This window comes from Equus przewalskii, chromosome 13, assembly GCF_037783145.1.
Source record: "Equus przewalskii isolate Varuska chromosome 13, EquPr2, whole genome shotgun sequence".
NCBI lineage: Eukaryota > Metazoa > Chordata > Mammalia > Perissodactyla > Equidae > Equus > Equus przewalskii.
The window spans coordinates 30,156,447-30,175,175 of NC_091843.1; the positions used below are offsets into that span (position 1 = coordinate 30,156,447).

Sequence of the window (18,729 nt, forward strand, 5' to 3'; positions counted from 1 at the left end):
CTACTGTAGTTAATAGTTATTGGCTTTTTCATGCCCTAAGCTTTTCCATACTCTCCAAAGGCAATAACTTAGGTTGCTAGAAACAGTGTTTGAAATGTCCCCAAAAGTAGAGTCCTGGGAGACATAGAAATATGATCCCATTTCCACTCCTCTCTCGTCTACTATGCTTAGGGGAAGTGCTTCTGAAAATGGCCTTGGTACTTGATTTCTCAAGTACTCGTTTTATTTCAGAGATGTCCCAGGAATGATCCATTTAAAAAATAATAAGCTATAAGCAAAAATGGAGCATTTAAGTTTAGGGGAGAACTCTCATATGCATTACATGTGCTAAGAATCACTTGTTCCCATGAGAATCCTAAATCTCCAAGTGTGGACCATTTATGTCATGTTTGCTATGCACAGAATGAGATGCTAGATGCTCATAAAGATGCTGTCTATTAGGGAAATAAATATGATTCTGTCTTCAGGGAACTTATAATCTAGTTAGGGAGACAACACACACACACAGTGTATTCAAGCAGTCTATCAACATTTGTACCATAATCCAGTATAAATGAGTCATTCCCTATAAGAAGATGCCAACTAGGTTAGTGAAATTTTAAATGGAAACTATCCTTACTTGGTTTCTTAAAGAGGCTAATTTTCAGCTGGGTCTTGAAAGGGAAGGGAAAGAAGATAATTTCTAAGAGAATAAATTCCAGGTGGAGGAATTTCTTGGTAGAGTCAAAGATGAGTAAAATAGGAACTCTGCCCTTAATGAAATCATTTCAGGAAGGAAAATAGAGTAAGTACACACACAAATGAAAATGTCATAGGTGGCACTTGAAAAGTACGAAGAGTTGCAGAAGTTGGGAGGAGGAAGGTATTTTTTTCCAATCAGGAGTGCTCATGGAAAGCTTCACGGAGTAGGTGGCATTTGAGCTGGCCTTGAAGGATTCATGTGTTCATTTTTTCATTCAGCCACTCAACAGGAATTTTATATAAACCTCCTAAGTACCAGCAGTCCCTAGGCTAGGTCCCCAGACGGAAATAGTGAGTAAGATTCTGCCCTCAAGGAGCACACTGTCTAGGAGAATAAGATGTCAGCAGGCACAAGTAATGGAAAGAATGTCTCAGGGAAATGAAATAGCATGACAATTGGTCAGCAAAGACCGTATTTACTTACAGAGCCCAAAGAACTAAACTTTGCTGAAGTGTCAGGTGTGTGACAAGGAGTACAGAAGATAAGATGGAAAGTTTAAGTTGAGCCCTGAAGATCCACTCTCCATGCTAAGAAGTAAAGCTTATAACTATGAGGGAATGATTAAGAAAGGATCGGAAAAAACAAAAACAGAAACAAGAATCATAGACGAAAGAGAGTGGGGACAAGAAATAATAGAAGATGGGAAAAAAAGAATCAGGACCCAAGAGGCAGGTTAAAAACATGGACTTTTGAACTAGAGTTGAGTTCCAATGCCAGCTCCACTATTAGCTTCCAAACTTGGCCAAGTTATTTAACTTTTCTTAGCCACTATTTCCCCATCTGAAAAATAAAGGAAGATACTGAAATCGTGAAGTTTGAGTGACAATTAAATGACGTAATATAAAACACAAAGCACAGATCTTGGCCAGAGTAGGTGTTCAACAACTGAAGATGATAATGTAGATTGACGAAGAAAGTAGATATGAAGGGTCTAGTACTATGCCTGGTGGGCAGTCAGCCAACTCAATAAATGGTAGTTTCAAAGAAACACTGTGCTTTTCTAAACAGTGCAATACTGGTGTTTTTCTGAAACTGAAATATCTGGAGGCCAGGTTAATCGCTCGTTAATTTCAGTGAGTCTTCTGTATGACAGTTGCAATCCGCTCCCTGTAGTCACACCGTAATAAAGGAATGTGCAGCTAGAAGAGTTTTCCATTAAGACTGACTTCCTGGAAGGGAGCCCTACAAATCACTTGGAGAGTTCCAGGCACCATCATCTGGGTCTGGTCATTTGCAAAGTGTCTATAAATCTTCCACAGGGCAGGATGAGAGTATGGGGTTTTTTTCTCTCTGACAGACTTGTTTCTTTCTATGAGATGTTAGGAATAACGGTGAAAGTTATCCAAGAAAGGCCATAAGGAGGTCAGGCTACCCATGTGGAAGTGATCTTGTAGTAGACGTCTCATCCTTTTGAAGTGTATACAGGTAAGCAGCCTTCTGCCTGGTAGGCAGATAGGCGGTACTGGACATGGAGCTTTGTAGCAGAACGAATAGAGCCCTTTCTGCTCTCAGTTTCAAAGGAAGGAGGGAAGAGAGGAAGGAGGAAAGGGTGGAAAGAGGAGAAAGACAGAAAAAGGGAAGGGAAAGAGGAGAGAGAGGAAGAAGAGGAGGGAAGGGAGGAAGAAACAAAAACTGAGAGGTTATTTTCATTCATAGTGATGACATAGATCTCTGAAATGTTGATTTATGGGAGAAACTTGTAAGATACTAAATGTTTTAAGAATCCTGTTAAACCTGATATGAAGATAGGGTTTCAATAGCATTTTTCTTTCTATGCTTCTTTTGGCTGCAGGTAGGAATTGAACCTGTGCAGATTTTATTTTATTTTATTTTTATTTATTTTTTGGTGAGGAAGACTTGTCCTGAGCTAACATCTGTTCCCAATCTTCCTCTTTTTGCTTGAGGAAGATTGTCCTTGAGCTAACATCTGTGCCAATGTTCCTCTATTTTGTTTGTGGGATGCTGCCACAGCATGGCTTGATGAGTGGTATGTAGGTCCATGCCCGGGATCTGAACCCACAAACCCCGGGCCACCAAAGCGGAACAGGCAAACTTAACCACTACACCACCAGGCCAGCCCTTGTGCAGATTTTATTTTAGTTGTTAGTGGTGGACCAGTCCTAGCTGCTGTGTATTCATTTATTTATTCATTCATCAATTCCACCCTCTTTCTTCTTCACCATTAATTTTTCCCTGGCTATCGAAACTTTCTCATCAGCATATACATATGCCATTGTTTCTATGATATTATAAATACAGTCTCTTGATCCAGCTGCCCTTATCATCTTCCACCACATTTCTTTGCTACTCTTTGCAGCAAAATTCCATGAAAGGATTGTCTATAGTCACTGTCTCTAATTCTTCTCCTCCCATTTACTCTGAAACCCACTCCAGTTGTTTTACCCCGACTGTTCCACAGAAAGGGTACTTGTCAAAGTCAAAAGTGACTTCCATGGTTCAAATCCAAAGGTCAGCTGAAGCCTTTCACCTTGCCTCTCAGCAGTGTTTGACATGATTGACCACTCTGTCCTCTGCACTTCACATGGCATCCAGGATGCTAAGCTTTCTTTATTTTCCTCCTGTCTCACTGGCTGTTCCTCCTTGGTGGTTTTCCTGGTTCTTCTTCTCCCAACCTTCTAGATTTTGGAGTGCTCCAGGTTCAGCTCTTGGTCCCCCTCTCTTCTTTTAATACTCTCACTCCCTGAGATCTTGTCTAGCCTCCTGTCTTTAAATACTATCTGAAATGCTAATAATTCCCAAATTTATATCACCAACTCAAATGCCTCTCCTGAACTCCAAACTCTCATTTCCAATTATCTACTCAACATCTTTACTTACAGAGCTCTCATACTTCACATGCCTAAACTGAATGTCTCATCTTCCCCAAAAAAGCCTGCTTCACCCACAAACTTCCAATCTCAGTGATGGCAGCTCCATCATGCCAGTTGCTGAAGGCAAAAACCTTAGACTCATCCTTGATTCCTCTTTCATGCCTCATACCCAATCTGTTAGCAAATCTTGTCGGATCAACTCTCAATATGTGTTCAGAACCTGACCCCTTCTCTCCACCTCCACTGCCCGCGCCTTGATCTGAGCCACCCTCATCTCTCACCTGGATTAGCTCAGGACACTACCTGATTCCACCCCAGCCCTCTACCGTCTATTCCTAACACTACAGCCAGATTGATACTTATAAAATGTCAGACTATATCACTCTTCTATTTAATACCCTCCAACAACCTTCCACTTCATTTTTTTCTCACTTTTTAAAATTGTGGTAAAATTGTACATAACACAGAATTTACCATTTTAGCCCTATTTAAGTGTCCAGTTCAGTGGTATTGAGTGCATTCACACCGTTGTGCCCGTTTCAGTTTTAGTGAAAGCCAAGTGCTTGCTATGATCTACAAGACTCTACATTATCTACAAGACCTCCCATTCCTCTTCCTTCATTTTCCTCTTGTTTGTACTGCTCCAGCTATTCTGGTCTTCCGACACAGGCATGTTTGTCTCTTAGGGTCTTCCCGCCATCTGTTCCCTCTGTGTAGCACGCTCTTCCTGTAGATACCAACATAGTGAATCTCCCTAACCTCCTGCAAGTCTGCTCAGGGAGGCCTGTCACAATCGCTCTATTTAAAATCTGAGCCTCCTTTCTAGTTCCAGCACTCTTAATCTCCCTTCCTCAGCTATATTTATTTCCCCATGTACATAATGCATGATGTAATTTATTATGTTCATTGATTATTGTCTTTTCTCCACAAGTATGATATAAGTACCATAAGGACAGATATTTTATCTGTTTTACTAATTCATATATATCCAATACCTGGAATAGTGCTTGACAGTTGTAGGTGTGCTCAATGAATGCTGACTGAATAAATGGAACTAGGAATGAATCTATTAACATTTAGTTTTTCATATTTTTCTACATTTTATATTATTTATTGGTGTCTCCAACTGCTACATGAACAGAAAATTCAAATATAATGGATTTTCTAAATACCCAGTTTTCAGTGGATAGAAAAAAGCAGTAAGGATGTACTATAGTGCTTTTGTCTGATGAATATTTGTTAAAGGTTGGGTCTTGCTGATGATGAAGGTCAACACTAGTTTACTCATTCTATCTTTTATTGTTTACCTACTATGTGTATTGTATTCATTGCTTTAAAATATGCACATTATCCAAAAGAGATTAATACTTTATAATATTCTTCAAAACAACACAATTCCAAGCCAAAAAGAGAGAAAAATGGGAGAGGGGAGAGATGGAAGGAAGGGGGGAAAGAGGAAGAGAGACACAGAGAGATAAATACTAAGTGATTCACAGAATTGTAAATGGCACATTTGGTTCTAACACTTTCCACCTTTTTCCCAAGACCATTGAAAAACCGTCATAGCATAATACCTTGTGAACTGTTAGCAGCATCTTTATTTTTTTTGACATAGAAACCTCATGTTTTAGAAGGAAAAATCCAAATCCTTTCCTATTGTATTCTTCATTCATTTCTTTGTGCCCATCTAGAGTTTAGCAAAGGAACATATTGCGTTTAGTGTTCAAGTTGTCCTTTAGAGAAATACAAGAGATTTTGAAATGCAGGGATATGAATGAAATATGAGTTACTTCAATTTAGTGGCTTCCATTGATCTCTAGGTCAAAACTTGGGTTCTTATTCTGTGGCTCAAAGACTTCCATCATAGAGTCTTTGAATAACCTCTTCGCCAACATTTTTTACTATATCCCAGTCGACCACTACTTCCCAGTCCTCTAGATTGAAAGCTCCTTGAAGGTAAAGACCAGTTGTGTTTTGTTTATTAGCATATCCCTGGCACACAGCCCAGTGACTGCATATAATAGATGTTCACTAAATAGATTCCTTGCATCTCAGACTTTTGCTCAAAATACACTTTGGATTGTCTCATTGCCACCTGCACGCCCTCTCCCAAAGAGCACCCTATTCCAGTACCTTCTTTTCATCAACCCATCTGCTCTTTTCTCTTTCTGTGATTCACAAGACCCTTAATCCCTTGCCAATGCCATGAAGGCTTTTTAGGATGAATTCTGTCCTTTACTGATCAATCTGTCTGGTTCTAAAGTCCTAAAATACTATTCCAAATATGAGCTTCCCCTTGCCTCACACCCCTTAACAAATGTTTCTTACATTCATTTAGCATAAATATTTTGTTTATTGATACCCTGTTTCCATGATCACTGTGTTGGCTCTCTTTGAGTGATGGATTAAAGAAAAAAATTAAGACGCATCTGTTATATGTTAAGACACTCAGCTGGGCACTGAGGGTTCAATGATGAACACGTTCCTCATGGAATTTACAATTCAGAGACAGAGAAAGGCACTTAAAATGATTCTTTTACCATTGTGATAAGTGCTATTGGTGATCACTGTGATGGAGGAGAAGCGTGGGGAGCAATGAGGCTGCATAATAAAGGGAGCTCTGTTGGTGTGGGGAGGTCATACAAGGCTTCCCTAAAGAAGTGATGTTAGAGCCAACCCACAAACACGGGGAATTTTAGCTCCCACAAGACGGGTGCCATGTCTTACTGACTTCAGAGTATCTGACACAGCAAAATTTTTGACCAAAGATTGCCAAACAGACTCCATGTGAAGTGTGTTTGGGTGGCGCGCCACCTGCCTGATAGCTCCTATGCTCCAGCAAACGTGATGAGCGTTCTCATTTTGGACCTGGAGTCTCACTGCCTGTGGGGTCACTGGTAGATGTCCATATTGTGTAGATAATAGATCTGAATGATTGACAGAGTTTGCATCGCCTGAGCAGTTAATTACTCCTCTGCTTTCTGAACGAGGGGGTGACAGATGGTAGACACCTTTAGAGCAGATTCCACTGTAATCCACACAGGCTTGTAGGCAAGTCTGGACTGCTACCAATTTCCCACTGGATTTTTCTGTACTTAGAGGATTTATGATTTTTAAAACTCCTTTGCCCTTTAGGCAAGTTTTGTTCCAACTACAGGGAAATTCTCTCTTCTAGCTTCTATATTGCAGGAACTTGTTTTGAATTACCACGTGTCTGGGTTGTCTCAAACCTGGTTAGTGCTGGGGATTTGGTCAACATGGGGAAGCTGTGTGCATTTGAATGGAAACAGCATGGCAATCGTTACTCACCTGCTTCCTACCATCTGGACTTTCATAGTTCAGCAAACACGGTGGGTTTCCTGCACATTCGCAAGGAGAACTTGACGCCTAAGGAGTGCACGGCTAGGTCCCTTTGAAGTCATAATTTTGTGATGGCCACCGTGATAAATTGAGGACAGGCAGTCTATCCCAGTAAGCTGCTTTCTTATTTGGATGATCGGAAAGCATTGTGCCATTTTCACATAGGGGGAGGGGTAAAAACAAACTACCTCAATACTGGGAACTAAGCAAGTATGAAAGAAAACTGGTTGTGTGGTAGAGTGAAATGAAAATGTGCATGTGAGAGTTTGTGTGTGGAGGTTGCAGAACGAGGGACCATTTTTTTCCAGTTCAACATGCATTAATAATCTGGCCCTGTGCAAAGTGCTATGAGGAAAACAAAGATGGAAAGACATGTCTATTAGCATGCATTAAGATGCAAAGAACAGAAAATCTTTCTAGCAGGGGCTTCAACCATAGAGTATCTATTGTCTAACAAGTCCAGACTTAGACTGTCCCTAAGGTGGGTTTTGCAATTCAATGATGTCATCAAGGATGTTTTCCCATTCTTCTATCTGTCATACTCAGCCTCTTGGATTTTTGTTTGAGGAAGATTAGCCCTGAGCTAACTACTGCCAATCCTCCTCTTTTCGCTGAGGAAGACTGGCCCTGAGCTAGCATCCATGCCCATCTTCCTCTACTTTATACATGGGACGCCTACCACAGCATGGCTTTTTGCCAAGCAGTGCCATGTCTGCACCCGGGATCGAACCGACGAACCCTGGGCCTCCGAGAAGCGGAATGTGTGAAATTAACCGCTGCACCACCGGGCCAGCCCCAGACTCTCAGTTTTTTTAAAGTTCTTAGGCTTGTCACCTCATGGTCAATGATGGCTGCCACAGCTCCACATATCATGGCCACATATAACCACATACAAAGGCAGGAAGCAAGAAGTAGTCAGTGCAGCCACAAGGCCTCCCCTCACTTCCTTCCTTCCTTTTATTCAGGGAAGAAAAATCTTTCCCAAAAGGTCTACCTCTGGCCCCCAGCAGATTTTCCTGTATGCCCGCCTTGGCCAGATCTGGGTCATGTGGCCACTGCTAACCACAAGGGAGGCTGGGGAGCAAGTATCTGGTTTTTCAGCCTCTACAATGGGAGGCAGGCAAGGAAGAAAGGCACTGGGTGGGAGGAGCCTACCAAGAGTGTCTGTCACAACACGTCACCTGCCCTTAATGAACTTGGGACAGACTAGCATTTAAACAGTGCCCATTTCCCAGCACTGTGCTTGTGGTTAAATAGGAAACAGCAGTTGTGATAAGACCTGGGGAATTGGGGCTGTTGGACCCTTCCACCTGGATTCTTTCTTATAAGACAAATACCAGCACCAGGTTGAAGTTAAAACTAGTATGTACAGAATTAATTATATTCAAATGAAAGGAAAAGGATTCGGTATCTAATTACCAGACACTGGCCAGATGAGAAAGGAATCAAGTCTGAATTAGACAGGAAGTGTCTGTTATACACAGTGAGTCAGGAGACCAAGCAGGTGGCATATTTGCTGCCTCTTTCCATGTCCATGCCCATGCCAGACATGACTAATTGATCATAACACTCTCCCACCAAGCCCAGCTATGACCTTAGAATGCTTCTCAACAGGCAGCTTCTGCCAGTAGATCAAAATTGGTAAGTAAGATTAGATCCATTTGTTATCACTACTCAGAACTTTATATTTACTACTTCTATCACTAGGACCAAGCTAAAGGAATGTGAGAAATCATGTCAAGTTAAGAAGTTAATACTATTGAACCAAGGACTCAAACATAGTCCCATTTAAAGACAAAGGGAACTTTGCATCAAAGGGTGGAAAACATCATGCATAAACCTAGTTTGCGATGCAGGTTAACAAAAGTATGCTGACGAATTGAGCTTCCCATCACTCTAAACACAGAATTCTAAATACAGTAGTGTCCCCCCTTATCCGCGATTTAGCTTTCTGTGCTTTCAGTTACCTGCGGTCAACCGCGGTCTAAAAATATTAAATGGAAAAGTCCAGAAATAAACAATTCATAAGTTTTAAATTGCCACCATTCTGAATCGCCTGATGAAATCTTTCACTGTTCCACTCTGTCCAGCCCAGACGTGAATCATTCCTTTGTCCAGTGTATCCATGCTATACACGCTGCCTGACTGTTAGTTACTTAGTAATCAGCTCTATCAGATAGATTATGGGAGTATCATGTTGCTTGTGTTCAAGTCACCCTTATTTTACTTAATAATGGCCCCAAAGCAAAAATTGTTCACTGCAAAGGGGTAACATGAAGGAACTTTTTGGGGGTGATGAAACCGTTCTCTATCGTGATGGTGGTGGTGGATACACATCTACATGCATTTGTCCAAACCCATAAAACTATATACCATAAAAAGTGAATTTTACTATATTGGAATTAAAAAATAAATTTTTCTTCTTCTTCTTTTTTTTTCTTTGAGGAAGATTAGCCCTGAGCTAACATCTACTGCCAATCCTCCTCTTTTTGCTGAGGAAGACGGGCCCTGAGCTAACATCCGTGCCCATCTTCCTCTGCTTTATATGTGGGACGCCTGCCTCAGCATGGCTTGCCAAGTGGTACATAGGTCTGCACCCGGGATCCAAACCGGCGAGCCGTGGGCTGCTGAAGCAGAACGTGCAGACTTAACCGCTGTGCCACCGAACTGGCCCCTAAAAAATAAATTTTTTAAAAAGTCTAAAAAGTTACTGAGATAAATGCTAAAATCTTTTATACAGTTTGAGAACCAATTAAAATTGTTTACAGCTTAAAAGTTGTTCAAGTATTTATGGTCATGGTAAAAAAAAATTAGAAAATACTGAAAAATTAGAAAAAGACTATAAGAAAAATTAAATCATCCACATCCTACACTAAAGCAATATCATTTTGGATACTCCCTGACAGACTTTTTCGTGTGAATATTTGTGTGTTTGTATTTATAGAAGTTAACTATTATCTTTGAGGGTGATTTCATTTTATATTTTAAGCACCATCTTGGTATTAATGGAAGTTTTAGTAATAGTATATTGCTTTACCGGTTTAAAAAGATATTTTAAAATGAAAATACTGTAACAAAATTGCAGTCATTTGACACATACTGTTTTATTGCCTGATTCTTTTGAAAATTTTACAGTTTATTAACATCTTTTTGAGGCCTTTGTGTCATAGTCCCAGTAGCAGTATTTGGGCATATCTTGTTTGGCCATGCCCAGACTTCTTTTTCTCCCCCTGTTTTGGTGGAAAATGCACTCCAACACACTATTTTAGTTATCAAAATTTACCAGAGAAAACCTTATCTGAGAAAATGGATGCTGACTTTGGACTGTGAACCAGAATGCAAGGAGTCCGCAGTTTTATGTAGATGGAAGGAGTCATTTTAATTCCCACTGGGAAGCCTGAGAATCTCCTGTTTGTTTAATGATCCACAAAGTCATTGCTGGTGGAGCTGGAAGCCCTTGTGCAGTGATGACACAGGACACGTGTGCTGCCTCCCCGCTGGGGGACTCATTGCCAGTTCATCTCAGCACTTCCACTGGAAGTGACCTCCAAAATCCTTCTCAGTACAAACTTTCTGGCAAGTACCACCATTCTACCATTGTCATCGCTCTGAAACCTATTTCCTATCCTTGCTGATGTCCTTGTCCTTAGCTGAAGAAACAGAAAACTGTGCCTAGATCCAACCTGATCATCAGGGAGAAAGCCAAGGATTGAGTGGGCAGAACTAGTCAGCTGCTCCAAGTAGGGTAAATGACTTTATAGTATTATCTACAATATGTTTCTTAGGCGAAAGAGAAAACATTTAATAGGCTTATTTCAGTCACTAAGATGGATGCTGAGAGTCCAGCGCCACTGACCTGGTCGGTAAGATCTTGTCCCATCAGAGGGTTTGGATTTAGGTCCTCTCTAAGTCTAAACTGAGCCCTCATTTTATCCAGACAGTTACGCTCCTGTTTGAATTGTACACGGCCTGATAATTACACTCAGCCCAGTGTGCTGGCATTGCATAGACTCCAGCCTAGCATGGTGCTGTGGGAGATGAGGGCGTGAACTAGGGGATCCCTCCATTTCTTGAGCCTCACAGTCACATGAATATAATTGCCAAGTCGAGTTCTATTATGCAGGTAAATGGAGACTTTGTGTATGAAATTACTAGTCTGGTACCTTTGTTGAAGGCTGAGATTGGTTTTAAAAACGAAAAACTCAGTCTTTGCAGTGGCTGTTGAACTAGAAATGGGGTTACCAGGCCACCATCTTGTGGAAATTAAATTGGCACAAACAGATGTGGAGCAGAGCAAACGTCATGCCTCCCAAGCTTTCCTTAAAAAGTTACATTAACTAGATTTGACCTCTATAACTGTTTTTGGCTTCTATTTTTTTATTTTAGTAAAAAATGTGCACTTTGCCCACATCTCTAAAGAACAGAGGGAAAATGTTTAAGTTGATAGCTTTTTGCATAACAGCGTGAATTGGCCGGGCATTGAATAAAATGAGTTGTCATTTTAAGGCGACAGTCATGTTGAACTTGATGAACTGATTTCTGTTGACCGTGATTTCAGATGAAGTTATCTCTAAGTTTGCTGGTTTATTGTTACTGCCAGATCCTGTTCTATATTCAACAAGAGTTATTTTGTCTTGAGCAGCGCGGTTTCCTAGTTTCACCTGCTCTACCAAAAGCATGTTGTAAACACAAGAGTACTTGTATCAGAACTTTCAGCATCTTGCTATTGGAATGTGGGGTGATTCATGAGTTTCGCATCAATTATTAAACAGTCATAGATGAAGATTTGCAGAGATGGATGGGGCGGTAAAGTATTGTGGCTACACCTACTGGCTTAGTAATGATAAATGAGTCAGGAAACATGAAAGTTCAAAACAGGCATTAATGTGAGCTGCAATGCATGTGCTCTGAAGGGCCGTAGACAGTAGCTAGATACAAACAACCTAATATACAGACCAGCTGGCTGGCAGGATTAAAATAATCGTAAGGTCTTGGCAGGAGGACTGAGGAATTTGAGAATCCTGCCATGCCCATCACCCTTTCTCTTACAAGATTCTTAAGGGAGACGTAGCACAAATAATGATAACCTTTGGAAAACAAAGGGGACATTTTTATTAGCTGGGATGATATTTGATATCCCATAATGCAGAGTTCTGATAATATTGGCTTGGATCACGTGGCTTAGACTTGAGCTTGAATCCTACCTTGTTTGACTGTGTGGATCTTAAAGGGAGAAGGAAGACGTTTACACAGAGAGTTGGGCAAAAAAGACAGTGTGAATGTCATCCCTGGGGGAGTGAGTTTTGTTTCCCTTGGAGTAACATTTTCTTGGAAACTGACCCAGAGGCTGCCCTTGGAAAAAACTACTTAACTCTTCCTCCTGATACTCAACTTCACCAAAAGGAAGGCCCATCTTTTGGTTCTCGATGCACGCACCCAGGAGCCCACCTAGAACCTACGGTCTGTGTTAACATCGCTGCCGAGTGGAAGGGTGTAAACTGCCCTTAACCAGAATCTTAGCCCTAAAGACATGAGCATGGAGCTGTTAACGCCCAGGCCTGGCCTACCCACCACCCACTCATTGCTCCCACTCCTCTTTCTCTCTGGAAGGCATTTGTGTCTTGAGCAGCTTGAGAGCTTTGACTCGTTCCTTAGTACCTGACGGAAGCCTGAAAGTGAAAAGAAACAGCCACATCTGCTTTAGGTTCTACTCTAGTCAGGAAGCTTCATGAATGACCGTATTGCTAAGCACTCATTGAAAAGCCAGAAGCAGTAGCTGATGTTAGAAGTGTATCCTAGCACTCGAGTGCTTTCAACCAGGGCCTCCCGAGGCAACAGCCAACATTAAACAGTCTTCTTCTCTCCTCTGTGCGTGAGAGTGCTTTGCTAAGATGCACCAACTATAACAAAGGAAACTGGTCAAATAATTCACCTGAGGTGGCTGGCTTCCCAGCCTTGCTGGGCTTTCTTACTCTTCAATGGGCCCTTGTTATAGAAATGGGCCTTCTAAACTTACATCAGGAACTGAGTAACCACATAGCTTATTCTGTGTTTCCTAAAGGTAGTATCTACTTGGAGGGGTCTTCTTGAGTGAATGCATGAGATTTCCATTGAGATCATCACTAAGGAATGGGGTGGCCTTTCCTGAAGGAAGCCTCTACAGACCAGAAGTCAGAAATGGGTGACCCACAAACTGTATTCAGCCCGTAGACAAGATTATATTTTTTACATATCATGGCATTGAAAAAAATATATAAAACTGAAGAGATTTTGCATAAAAATCTGGATTGCCAGCTTCTTTTAAAAACATCACAATATCTGGCAACACATAGAGTATTTCATGGCCAGAGTTGCCTTAAGCTGAGCAGCCAGTTATCCCTTAAGAGGAGACACAAGCTTTCTACTTCACCTTGTGGCCCTGTAGGGTTTTAATTTGCTACCTTTGGAGTCAGTTATCTAAGAGGCCAAAACAAGAAATCGTGAACTATACTTTTGCATTTGCATAACTTGAAAGTGACTATGGCTTATGCCTTATTCTTTTTCCCTCTGCACAAAGAGTGACCATTAGAAGCATTTTCATATATGGAAAAGGACAGTTATATGTAAAGTAGAGAATTTGCCACTACTTACCTGAATAAATCAGGCATACAAAGACAACCCTGAAATAATGATATTAAAGTAAGATTTGAGGTTTGAATTATTCAGGGGTAATTGCCTTAGTTTTCCACCTCACTGTTTCCCTTTTGCTTTCACCCCATGGACATAATCTTTAGAATGTTCCTCTGTCAAAGGCCATAGTCATAATTCCCTTGCCTAGTTTTTTTTTTTTTCTTTTTTTTTTTAACTCATTTGCACTCTTGGTAGCAATTGTTGGAGCCCTGCGGGGGAATAATTGCAGAGGAATTAACCTCTGACATTTTTCTAAAAATAGCCCTAATAAATCCAATCATAGGTAATTTACCTGTCCTTGTTCCTCCGGGGGTAACCAGAGTTGAAGAAAGACTTGGCAGGCTGGCATTCCTTCAGCAATTATCTGTGATCTGAGTTCCTGGTGTCTGTGTATTTTCTCCATTTAGAAATACAGAGTACAAATTGCCCTCTCCCCTCTGACCTCTTGACCCTGTTTTCTCAGCACCCTTCTCCTGGGGTTGGAATAAAGCCGTGCTCTTCCGGAAGGGTCTCTTGGGCTCACCAGAAAACAGGGAGCATGGGTCAAGCTGGAGCATTTGTGGGGTCCTTCCTTGGATTTCCAACTCACAGAGTTTTCCTGATGAATTCTCTGTGTTCCATCCCTTCATCTCTGGTGTCTGAGTTTCAAGCATCCCCACCCTGCTTCATCACAGTCCTCAGCCCTCCTTTGAATAGCCGCCACTGAAACCTGTTTAGAGAAGTTTCTCAGTGTAGAAGAAAGGGGAATGCAAAAGGTTGTGAGTGGGTAAAGAGTCTGTGGTGGGTAGAAATTATCAAAGAAGACTGCCATTTCCCTGAGCCATAAAGAAATTCGTTTTCTTCTGCCCCAAATGAAAGGTTCTGAATGTGCTTTTTCCTTTTCTTCTCTCTGGATGTTTCAAGAGCCCACAGTGCAGTGTGGGCATCTAGGAAATTTACTTCCCAAGTGCCACTACTAGGGGCACTTAAAATACAGAATAAAATCCTTGTAAATTCCACTGCAGAGACGAAGCCCTAAGCCCTTAAATGCACAGAAAAGTGTGTCTATTATCTATCGTGTGCAGTTACTTAAATTGCCTTTGTCTTCTTCTTTTCAGCTGACATTATCTCTACGGTAGAATTCAACCACACGGGAGAATTACTAGCGACAGGGGACAAGGGGGGTCGGGTTGTAATATTTCAACGAGAGCAGGAGGTAAGTGGCAGTGAATGCAAAATGCCCATTTTCTTCTCTTTTTCAGGGAGGCCTCCTACTGTTCTTTAATCCTCATGTGTCACCCTTAACCTTGCTGCTTCTCTAGCAAACTAAAAACTGCCAAAAAGTCATTAACATCAATGGTTCCAACTTCTGGCTCATAAAAGCACCTGAAAATAGAGCCTTTTCTGTGCATGGCCTTATCTTTCCAAACCTGGGCATTGCACATTCAAAATGACTTCACTTCGCGTCTGACCTGCAAAATTTCATGGGTGCTCGTGGAGCATAACTCCTCCTTTTGGAGTGGGGTTCATCCTCCAGCTATTGAAATTAAGTCTCCCCTGATTTCAAGTGCTCTTATGGTATATGTAGGAGAAAAAGAAAATAGCTCTTTGCCAATAGATCTGAAAAGGATAACTTGGGTCAGTAGAAAAGAAAATGATAGCTCACCCTGCTGAAGGCAGTGAAATCCCACAAAATGACATCTGAGCAATGCGTATCGCACACACTTTTCTATAGGTGACCTGCAGGTCCCTGAAGCTGAATGCTGTGTGCATTCTGAGCAGGACTTCTAACTTCCAGTGAATCTCAAAAAGCCCATTGCTTCCTGAGACTTGGGTTCCACTAGGAATTGTTTCTCTATTTCATATAAGTTGAGTTTTTTGGTGTCTGCTTCAGTTTTGTCAGAATGGAATTATGGCCCAGTTTGATTTCCCTGGCCTCCCTGGCATGGTCCTGGAGCTTCCAGCAGGCCAGTCTGTGTTCTAGGAACTCTCCCATCTGCTCCCGCCTGCCTCTGAGATGCACCCGGCACAGCGTGGCGGGAGGCCCATGCAGAGGGAGGTTGCACAAGAGACTTCCCTGGCAATTTCAAGCCTGCTTTGTGCCTCACAGCCATTTGTGTTACACCTCCCCTCAAAAAAGGAAAGCCTCATTTAGAGGTGATATATTTGGTAATTGCACATTATTTGCAATTAATTTCTATAAGGGCATCATAATCCCTTGAGGTTCTGTATAAATTCAAGTGTTCAGCATTAAATCAGGCACTCAGCCTATTGCGTTGGCCCTGGAAACATGAAAATGTGGTTGGCAAGTAGGAACTAATGGCTCTTCGTGACCTGGAATTTTTCCTGCTTTTCCAGAGCTGCCTGGTGCTAATTGGTCTGGCACATAGTACACACACTTGACAGTCTGATTTGGATGGTAGCAAATCAACCTTCTGATAAATTTATTGTTAAGGTGGACTGGCGCTCTCTGCCACGAGCACGCTAGTAGCAAGTATGTTGTCAACATTTAAAGTCCTTTGAAAGCTGATCTTCAAACCTTCTTCAATTTTTTAAAAAATCCAATTAGGTTCATAGTGATGATAAAGAGGAACCAGAGGAGCTATTTAGCATAAATTACCCAAGGCAGCATGTTGCCAGTAATATTCCGCTCCACGTTTTCCATTAGCTATTTCTAGGTTTCACCTATTTTAATTTACTGAAATATTTAGGAAGCCTGACTCATTAGTAGGATGAAGGGGACACATTTTCCAAAGGAGGGTGGTTTTGTTCAATAAAAAATAAATGTCCAGGAGAATAATATGCAGTTACGTGTTTGGCTTCATGACGAGGTTTGGGGTTGAAATGAAAACTAAGCTTAAGAAGCAAAGCCATATGACAGCATCTCAGTCCGGCCTGCTTCCCACTTCTGTGGATGAATTCTCAAGAGGCACAATGCTTGAGTTTGCTCCTAGGAACCTCAGTGCCCTCACAGATATATTTAACCCCTGGGTGTCAGCACCGTCATCCATCGGAAAGTTGAGATTTTGGTTTGGATGTTCAATATCCACCCAGAAATATAAATTTTTTAATTGACCGTTTTATTAAGAGTCATGCTTTTATGACAAATGTTTAATAAGCCCTAGATTTGAATTTTTGAATACAGTTTGCAAAGCCTGAATCTTGAAGCTCTTGGTAATCAAGTCCTAGAATAAAACCGCCCTTCTCTCTTTTCTCTTCTTCTCTTTCTCTCTTTCATACCCTCTCTTTCCTCCTCTCCACCTTTCTTCTCTCTCTTGCCCCCTTCTGTAGACCCTCTCCTTTATGTTTCATTCTCTCATCATTTATTTGGTTCCTGCCATTTGTGCTTTGCGTAATCGGAACTAGGGGAAAGCCAGAGGTAAAGTCTCATGTTCTCCCAACGATGCGGATGTCGGCTCTGTGCTCCCGTCTATTTTGTTACTCATGTTGGAAAAAAAGGGGGAGGGAGAGATCTGATGCCCAGATCTGCTACTTAGAAGCTGTGTGACCTTGGGGAGGTCATTTTAATACCTCCGAGCCTCTTTTATCCATTTCCATTTCTCAAATTCTGTGAGGACCTGATCAGATTTTAAAAGACCAATGAAAAGTGCAGATGCTACAACTTTGTACTCTTTGTAAGGGATTGATATATGTATATGTGGACGTCAGCATGGGATGGGTTGACTCCAAAGGGTATCCGAGATGTCCATTAGGGTACAGAAAGAAATTATTAGAACTTCTATTTATATTGATTTTTTAAATTTATATTGATTTTAAAGTCGTGTCCTATTTTAACTTCTATTTCTAGGTATATGTTAAGATGTACACCATATATTAGTGTGGAAGTTCGTGTGTACAATTTATAAATAACTGTATGTATATTGGAGGTACTAATATTTACCAATGCAGTTACAGGATCAGATGGTTTAGAGGCCACTGAGCTAAAGTAGACCTTGTGGCTGTCATAGTCCTTCCCTCATCCTACTCTGACACGGCCTGCCCATCCTACCCCTAATGACTCTGCTCAAAAAAAATAGCAATTGGTGACTTTGCACTTGGCTTATGTGATGTAATCTTTTGTGCATTTTTTCTCCTTCCTACAGAGTAAAAATCAGGTTCATCGTAGGGGTGAATACAATGTTTACAGCACATTCCAGAGCCATGAACCCGAGTTCGATTACCTGAAGAGTTTAGAAATAGAAGAAAAAATCAATAAAATAAGATGGCTCCCTCAGCAGAATGCAGCCTACTTCCTTCTGTCTACTAATGGTATGTGGAGGTGACTTTTCCTGTTTGCTGTTTTCAGAAATATGGTCAGCCAAACTATATATTTAAATCTGTCTTAGACTAAATTTTCCTTTTTACCTTGCCGGCTATTGAAAAAATTAGGAACAATATTTTCAAGATGCCTAGCAGAGTGCCTGGCACCAAGTAGGCCCTCAGTAAATAAGAATTATTCTTTTTAAAAATAACAAAATTTATGACTGAATTATATGAGACCCTTTATCTGCAGTTTTTGACTAATGCCAATTATTTCCAGGTGTTTTTGGAATGTGACTTCCTGTCTTCAGATTCACTGAATGTTATTCTGGGGAACACATTCCAGGGAACTCAACATGCCGTCCCTGTGGGTTTGGCATACTGAAGAGAAGTTATTAATCCCTGAATGTATTTGGGGGTTTGTAAAGCAGATGTCTGTGTCTCTCTGACAATCAAGTTCTCAGCTAGCAGCCCAGGTCAAGAAGAGACGGGCACTCTACCAAGGAACTGATCAGAAATGGTTTCTTTCTCTTTCTGCCTCCTTACTCTTCTCATACCACTTGTTGGTTTGGGGGAGTTGATCTAAATAGGTCAGAGAGGGAGGATGTTGGGGTTTGAATAGAGAGCCAAATTCCATGTTAATTCTATAAGCCTTTATTCAGTGGAATTATCTACCTTACAGGTTCTTAATATCCTTGCTGAAAGAAGCCATCTCTGCTCAAAACAATTCAGAATAAAATCATCTGCTAAAGAGTGCTAATTGAATAGCATAACAATTAAGAGGATTAGTGTATAAAAATTAAAACCCTCTCCCAAGCAAAAAAGCTGAATGATGATTCATTTCATCCTCTATGTGAGTCCGTGAAGAGCATACATTTAAATATAAAT

The 18,729-nt window shown here is 41.1% G+C and overlaps 1 protein-coding gene across 16 annotated transcripts in view; it reads left to right on the top strand.

Annotated features, from left to right (window-relative positions):
* PPP2R2B (protein phosphatase 2 regulatory subunit Bbeta) overlaps positions 1-18,729 on the top strand; it is a 436,961-nt gene that overhangs the window by 319,934 nt on the left and 98,298 nt on the right. For all 16 annotated transcript variants that reach the window (XM_070569299.1, XM_070569297.1, XM_070569303.1 and 13 more), the window contains 2 exons: positions 14,700-14,797; positions 17,685-17,850. In XM_070569299.1, coding sequence (XP_070425400.1) covers positions 14,700-14,797; positions 17,685-17,850 — 264 coding nt within the window. The remainder of the gene's footprint in view (positions 1-14,699; positions 14,798-17,684; positions 17,851-18,729) is intronic.